The sequence below is a fragment of the Cynocephalus volans genome, chromosome X (assembly GCF_027409185.1).
Source record: "Cynocephalus volans isolate mCynVol1 chromosome X, mCynVol1.pri, whole genome shotgun sequence".
NCBI lineage: Eukaryota > Metazoa > Chordata > Mammalia > Dermoptera > Cynocephalidae > Cynocephalus > Cynocephalus volans.
The window spans coordinates 24,073,278-24,081,566 of NC_084478.1; the positions used below are offsets into that span (position 1 = coordinate 24,073,278).

General features: G+C 49.8%; 1 protein-coding gene across 1 annotated transcript; it reads left to right on the top strand.

The window, feature by feature from the left end:
- The first annotated feature begins 6,645 nt into the window (after positions 1-6,645).
- On the top strand, positions 6,646-7,748 carry MAGEB17 (MAGE family member B17). Its single transcript, XM_063084508.1, is given in 2 exon segments — positions 6,646-7,587; positions 7,590-7,748. Coding segments are annotated over 2 exon segments (1,101 nt in total).
- The last annotated feature ends 541 nt before the right edge of the window (positions 7,749-8,289 follow it).

Consider the following 8,289-nt stretch of genomic DNA (forward strand, 5'->3'; position numbering starts at 1 on the left):
CATATTTTTTCTAGATTATACTTCCTTATATACACCTCTGATCATGCTGCTCTCATGCCCACATTCTGTCATTTTCACCTTTTCCTAAGACAAAATCCAATTTCCCTGGCTTGTATGTTGACTCCTTCCTTCTCAAGTGTACCTCCCACTGCACTATCCCTTCCACCTGCACCTGGAGATTCCCTCCATTTATACCTTGCTCCTAATTATTCCCTGACACTTCCTTGACCCAGTGTTTCTCAATATTGGCTGCGCTCAGAATCACCTGGGAAGCTTTAAAAAACCCTAATGCTTGGCTCTGCCTCTGAACAGTTGAGTCAGAATCTCTAGGAGGGGGGACCCAGGCATCCCTATGCCAAAGCTCCCCAAGTGATTGCAATGAGCAGACAGAGATGATGACCACCTCACCTGAAATGTCCTCTTGTCTCTCAGCTGGCCTGAATCTAACCCATTTCTCAATGCTCAGCTTCAATGTTCTCTCTCCATGGAGCCCTCCTGCTGCCCAGTGCTTGCACAGCACTTTTTTCTGTATGGCTCCTATCTTTTATCACATCCTGCTCTGAATTATATCTACTTGTGTAAATGCTGGTCTCTCCCACTAGATCAGGGATTGGCAAACATTTTCTGCTAGGGCCAGAGAGTAAATATTTTAGGCATTGAGGGATGTATAGTCTCTGTCACGACCACTCAATTCTACTGTTGCAGCATGAAAGCAGTTGTAGATAATATGTAAACAAATGAGTGTGGCTGTGTTCTAATAAATCCATATTTGCAAAAACAAATGGGTTAGATTTGGCCTGAAAGCCTTAGTTAGCTGACCCTTGCATGAGACTAATATAGCTTTTTAGGGGCAGGAACCTTTTTTTTTTCTTTTTAAATCTATCTTTCTTTGTTTCTCTTTTTTTTTTTTTTTTTGGGGGGGGAGCATCCCTAGTGTCTATTACAGTGCCAGAACCAATGAACAAAAACCACACAATTCCCTTTCTGGAGCTCTATGTGGTCCGTTTCTCATAACCACACCCTAGAGCATGAGTAGCCAAAGCAAGGCAAGGAAGAGTCAGAGTTCATCAATTCTGCCTTTTAGGCAAATACTAATATTTATCTTACTTATCATTCTCAACAGAACTCTCAAACAAACAACTGCCCTTTGTGGTTCACAGAGTCACTCAACAGTGAAAATGCATTCCCATGCCAGGACTACTTTTCCAACTGTATAGGGACTCCCTTCCACCATGTTGTGGGTGGGTGAGCTTCTTGAGAAGGTTAATGAGCTGCAAGCATCTGCATAAAGGTCAGTGTTTGTAAGAGGCAGCTGTCCAATTGCAAACCCAAACTGTCGGAAAGTACGCTGACTAGTAGCACCAACTAATGTTGATATAATCCACCATTATTAAAAAAGTACGCCCACTCCAGACAAGAGGGAAAGAAACCACAGCCTTCTGGATTGGTTCTGAGAGCTTTGTAATGTACTTCACTGTGATGTACGTTTCTAATGTGATGTACATTTCTAATGCGATGTACATTAATGCACATCACTGTGAGTACAAGAACCTCACTTGTCACAGAGGCTCATTTTAACCAGGAAATATGCTGGGGAAAGCCATGGAACTACAAAATAAAATTTCTCATCAACAATCCCCAATATTTTTTATTTAAAATTAAACTACTGCCACACTGTCCCACTCTTCCCAGCCTGAGACAGACTGTGTGTCTCTTAATTCACTTTTCTTGTCCCTACTCCAAATTGTTGCTCAGGCAATAAGAAGAAAGACACTATGAACACACTACTGCTTTGGAAAACATAGCCAGAGCAAAAGGAATACCAAAATAAAGGAGAGACATGAATGATGAAAAGATACAGTATTCAGTGACCATGTGATCATCTACATACCTGATGTTAGATTACTTGAAAAGATCAGGGGCTCGCAAAGTCATGTGGCTCCGCCCCTTCCCTGTAAAAAGTCAATTAGAACCAAAGTTACATCAGAGGCTAAGTCTGTCTGTTGAAGGACAGGAATAGGTCAGCTGGCTTTATCTTTGATAGCTGTGGCATTGTGATATTTATCTATTGATTTTTGTCCACAGTTACTGGCTCACGTTGTTCTCTAACCTTTTTCTGCCCTCCTTTTACCTGTTCTTTTTATCTCCCTGAGGCAGGAAATTCTCTGACCTACCTTGTCTGATGGTAGGTCATAAGACCCCCATTTCAGGAGGGTCCCTGCCCATGCCTGGGAGGAAGGAATGCTGCACAGAGTAGCCAAGGAGAACCTGAACGAACAGGCCGTGCTGGGTTTCCCCACCCAAGCTGTTAGTGTTAGATCAGACCCTCTTTGTCCAATCACATTTCTACACAGTGGTCCATGCTTCAGTCATGCCTACGTAATGAACCTCCCATAAAAACCCAAGAGCACAGGGTTTGGAGAGCTTCTTGATAGCTGCACACAAGGAGGTTCCTAGAGAGTGGCGCCCAGGGAGGGCATGGAAGCTCTGCGCCCCACCCCCCATACCTCGCCGTATGCAACTCTTCGTCTGTAACCTTTGTAATATCCTTTATAGTGAACCGGTAAACGTAAGTACATGTTTCTATGAGTTCTGTGAGCTGCTCAAGCAAATTAGTCAAACCCAGGGAAGGGGTTGTGGGAACCCTGTTTTATAGCTGGTTGGTCAGAAGTTCCAGAGGCCTGGACTTCCGACTGGCATCTGAAGTGGGGGGCAGTCTTAGGGACTGAGCCCTCACCCTGTGGGATCTGATGCTATCTCCAGGTAGATAACATCAGAGTTAAATTGGAGGATAACCAGCTAGTGTGCGCTGAAGAATTTCTGGCTTGCTTGCTAGTGGGGAGAAATCCTCACACATCTGGTGACAGAAGTCGGTCTTCTGTGGTGTTGTTTGTTGTTGAGTAACAGCATAGAGGGAAAAACAGTACAGTGTGTGTTTTTCCCACTCTAACACAACAGCCTGCCACCTGTCCTTGGCCCCCGGCCTTGAGCTACAGCGTCCCCATCTCCTATCACTCCTGGACCAAGGAACCATTCTCTGCAAGATTTGCAGTCAGGAAACTGCTCGAGAGTTTGCAGGGATGTGGCATTTCCCAGGAAGTCTTTAAGCAAGGAAACATGAGCCAAGCTGTAGGTGGACTGGGGAGACCAACATTCCAGAATATAGGGGGCCCCAAAGAGACCAGTCCGTGCCTGCTCTCAGACTTTGATGGCCACAAGCAGGGCTGTGAGACTGAGCGTCCCCACAGTTATCCTTCAGGTTCTCAGGAACAAAAGAGACTTCCTCTAAGGAGAACAACCTCAGGTTAGTAGAGGAAGGACTGTGAGTGTCCAATTGATATCAAGGTGACGACCCTGAATGAAGAATGAGGGAAAGACCCAGCCAGATCAGTGGGGTCCCATAGAGTCCCACCCTGGCTATCAGCCCTTGGAGGTCTGGAAGTCATCGTGGTCCCGGAAAGGTGAAGACCTTGATCTGAGGGGAGCAGCTCAGTCCACTGAGGTTTCAAGACTAGTCAGTTTCAAAGTGAGGAATTTTAGGGAGGTATAAGGGAACCACCCACATGAGAACAGATGAGGCACCACAAAGTCCCCAGCACCTCACTCACCACCTCTCCTGTAACCCAGGAGGTCCAGGCAGAGTGGTCAGGTTGAGAAGACCCTCATTTTGCCTGAAAGGTAGCAAGGGGAGGCGCGCCTTGGCCTAGTGGGGGCAGCCCCAGTTCGGTAGAGAGTGGAGATCCAGGAACCAAGAAGAGTCCAGGTGAAGACATAGTGATAGGAGGAAACTGCCATCAGCAAAGACAGTCACACATTCTTGGTGCTTTGTTCTTAGTCCTTGGCCAAGCAGAGCACTCAGTTCAAGATCCCCTCATTCCTGCCTGGAGGGTCAAAGCAGGAGAGTGACTCTGTCTGAAGGGAGCAGCCCCCACTTCTACTGAAGGAGGAGACCTGAGTCCTAACTGGAGTCTGGGTGAGGACCTTGAGGACTAATGAGAGGACCTGTCCCCAAAAGAGGAAGCCGACCAGAGCCCACCCCTCCTGTCAGGACTGGAGGCCCCAGGCAGGGGTAGCCAGATGGAGTGTGCTCTGAATTCCCTGTCTAGGGAGGCAGGAGGGTGGGATAATGGTGGTCTCAGTTCGGAATAGGGAGAAGTCGCAGGCTCAGATTGATAACTGGGAGGCTCCGCATAGTCTTGGCCGATGTGGCTAACTCTGACTTCTGCCTTGGAAGTTTCCCAAAGGTGAGGACCTTGGTCTGAGGGGCACGACTTCCGGTCAGTGGAGGGTGGAATTTCAGAACTGGTCAGGAATCAAGCTGAGGATCCTGAATGCGGACTGAAGGGACTGCCCTGCCCTTAACCAAGGGGATTGTCTCTCAGTGCTCTCCACCCCCCAGCCGCCCACCCCCCCAGCCTTGGGAGGCCCTCACAGAGCTGTGGTGGTGATTTCTGCCTGAAGGGTTCCAGGGAGAGGAGGGCTTGGTCTAAGGGGTGGCCCCAATTCTGCAGAGGGAAGGAGACCTAGGTCCTAGCAGGAGTGAAGACCCTGAATGCTAATAAAGGGACCTCTCCCCAAAACAGGGGGCAGACAGAGGGCCGACCAGAGCCTGGCTTCTTCTGCAGTCAGGACGGGGAGGCCCCCGGCAGGTGTAGCAAGATGTGGTGTGTTCTTTCTAATGACTCTGGGAAGTGAGGACCTTGGCCTGGGCCTGGCTGACTCAGGTCAGTGGACTGAGGAGTTGAAGGTCCTACCCTGAGCCAAGGTTAGAAGCCTGGTCACCACCAGAAACAGTGGGGTCCCATAGAGTCCCATGCCCGCTCTTAGGCCTTATAGGCCCTAAACAGCCTCTAGAGGACATGGCTTACCCTGAACTTCCAACTCTTCAGGTACCATTGAAGCAAGGATGTTGTTGTGAAGGATGTAGTCTCAGGTCAGCCGAGGATGGAGTCCCAGGACTGATCAGGTATCAAGGTGAAGGTCTTCAGTTAGGAAATGGGGACCACTCAGCCCCCAGTGGAGAGGGGTGCACCGAGCCCCAGCCCTGAGGTTAGAGCTGACAGGCTCAAGTGCCCTGGACTTCAACCTGCAGGGTTTCAATAGATGAGGACCTTGGATTAAGGACTAGATGCCCCAGGTGAGCAGAGAGAGGAGCCCAGGCTGTGCTGGGATTGAAGGTAAAAATCCTGTATGAGGAATGAGGAAAACAACCACTGCAGAATAAAGGAGGCCACATAAAGTCTTTTCCTGACTGCAGCTGTCAGGATGAGGTGACCCCTCATTTCCTGAAGGGAGATGCATTCGTTGCACTAATGGGGGAGGTCCCATTCACCAGAGGGAGGAGACTTAGTCCCTAACAGGGGTCAAGGTAAGAACATTGAGTGAGATGAGGGAACCCCTCCCAGAAAGAAGTGGGCCACACGGAGCCCCACCCCTAGTGTCACACCCAGGAGACCCGCGCATGTTGACATTTCCTCCCAAGGCACCTCAGGGAGGTAAAAAACCTGTTAAAGGGGACAGCCTCAAGTCATTTGATGAAGGGTTTTAAGTTCTTGCCAGGAGGCAAGGAGAGGACTGTGAGGACGGAGGGCAGCACCCACCTCATAGCTGTGGGGCCAATGCAGGGTACGTCCACTACTTTCAGCCTTGGGATACCATGAGCGGTCGTGGCCAGCTGAGGTGACCATCAATTCTTCCTAGGGGAGTTTCCAAATTGAGGGCTTGGTATGAGGAAACAGGCCTCAGATCAAGACAGGGATGTTTTCCAGGTCATGACAGGAGTCAGGGTGAGGACCCTTAGTGAGGACTGAGGAGCACTCCCACCCAGAACAGGGGGGCACCACGGAATCCTATTTCCTTCTCAGCCCTGGGAAACCCCAGGAGAGGTAATCAGATATGGTGCCCCTCACTTCTAGCCTTGGGGACTCAGGGTGGCAAGGGCCTTGGTCTGAGGCTGGAGGACTCTGGTGGGCTAAGGGACAAGTCCCAGGTCCTGCCTTAGTGAGGACTAACAAGGCCACCAACCCCAGAACATCAGAAGCTCTGAGAATCCAGACCCTGCTACCAATCCAGGGAGGCCATGAACAGGGGTGGCTGGGGGTGACTCATGCTTTCTTTCACTTTGGGGATCTCAAGGAAGGTGAGGACCTTCACCTGAAGGGAGGGGTTTCAGATGAGCAGAGGGTGATTTACAGGTTGGGCCAGGAGTCACAGAGAGGACCCTAAAGAGTGTGGGGATGACTAACCCCATACAGCAGGAGCATCTCAGAATCCCTTCCTATTTCAGCCCTGAGAGGCCCCAGGCATAGATGTCAGGCAGAGGCTCCCCTCAGTTCCTCCTCAGGGGAAACAGAGAAGTGAGGGTCCTGGTCTGAGAAGAGTGGACCCAGGCAAGGCTGGCAGGCTGCAGCCCGAGGCACTCTAACTTCCTCTGCAGGATCCACAGGGGAGAGGCTGAGCAGGACAGCAGGACCCCTATGAGGTCCTATAGCAGTGCCCGCAAGGACAAGTGCACAGGGGTCTTCTTAGAACCAGGGTGGTATCTCCCTGCTGAAGGGGCTCACATTCTTTCATCCTCCTCCTCCAGGTGCTTACGCCCTGTGCCCTCCTCCACACTCCTGCCTGCTGCCCCTGAGCACAGTCATCATGCCTCGTGGTCAGAAGAGTAAGCTCCGTGCCCGTGAGAAACGCCGCAAGGCTCGAAGGGAGGGCCAAGATCTCGGGGGTGCTCAGGCCACTGTAGCAGAGGAAGAAGACTCCCCAGCCTCCCTCTCTCCTGTTTCTGAGAGTGCTTCCGAGAGCCTTCTGGCTACAGGCATTCCCCAGGAGACTCAGAGAGCCCGATCCACCAGCCCTCCTGCTTTAGCTATTTCAAGGCCAAGTTCAGATGAAGGTGCCAAGAGCCAAGAGGCGGAAAGTCCAAGCTCCTCCCATGGGCTGCCCTCCTCTGAGAGCACAGGAAGAGATCCTCTGACCAGGAAGGTGGGCGCGTTGATGCAGTTCCTGCTGTACAAGTATAAAATGAAAGAGCCCATTAAGAAGGCAGACATGCTGAAGATTGTCAGAAAGAAGTACAGGGAGCACTTCCCTGAGATCCTCCGGAGAGCCACTGAGCACATGGAGCTAGTCTTTGGCCTTGATCTTAAGGAAGTCAGCTCTAGTGGTCACTCTTATACCCTTGTCAGCAAACTGGCTCTTCCCAATGAAGGAAGATTGAGCGATGGCGAGGGCTTTCCCAAGAATGGGCTCCTGATGCCTCTCCTGGCTGTGATCTTCATGAATGGTAACCGTGCCACTGAAGAGGAGATGTGGGAATTCCTGAATGTGTTGGGAGTATATGATGGTAGAAGGCACTTCATCTTTGGGGAGCCCCGGAAGCTCATCACTGAAGATCTGGTGCAGGAAAAGTACCTGGAGTACCAGCAGGTACCCAACAGTGATCCTCCACGCTACGAATTCTTGTGGGGTCCAAGGGCCCGTGCTGAAACCAGCAAGATGGAAATCCTGGAGTTTTTGGCCAAGGCCAATGATACTGTTCCCAGTACCTTCCAGTCCCAGTATGAGGAGGCTTTGAGAGATGAGGAAGAGCGAGCCCAAGTTAGAGTTGCAGCCAGGGCTGGCACTACTGTCCCAGCCAGTGCCCGCTCCAGGGCCATGTCCAGCAGTTCCTCCCGGCCCTAGTGATGTGTGAGGCAGTTTTCACTTTGAGGCTGAAAAGGGCTGTCAGCCTTCTAAGTGGCCGGGGATGAGGTGGGGCTGGAGATAGCACAATGTATATCTTCATTGTGCTCCTGTTATTCATAAGTAACTCGTAGGTTTATCTTTTTTTTCTATTTTTTCCAATGCATTTATTTGAAAGAGATTTATTTAGATTCAGAATCTAAGTTCATGAATGACATGGATCACACAATTATTGCCATTTATCAAGTTTAAAATGCAAAAGAACACCACAGTGAAATAGTTGGGGTGATGAGATGATGGAAAAAAAAATAAAAGGTAGTCTATTCTTGGTTTTTGTTATTCCTGCTAGTCTTTTCTTTTGGTAAAATTAAAAGATATATACCTGGATTTGCTTAGCTTGTTCAAGAATATGGAAGAAATTCAATTATCATAAATGAGAACTCTTGTTCACTGGCTCTTTTTTACTCCAGACATGAATTGAGTATCTGCTCTTTGAAAGGCTTCATGCTAGTTTCCAGGGATGTGAAGACAGAGGAGACCCAGCCCCTGCCGATAACATTTTAGAGCCCAAGAGCAGGTGTCACATAAGGAACATGGCGATATGCACTG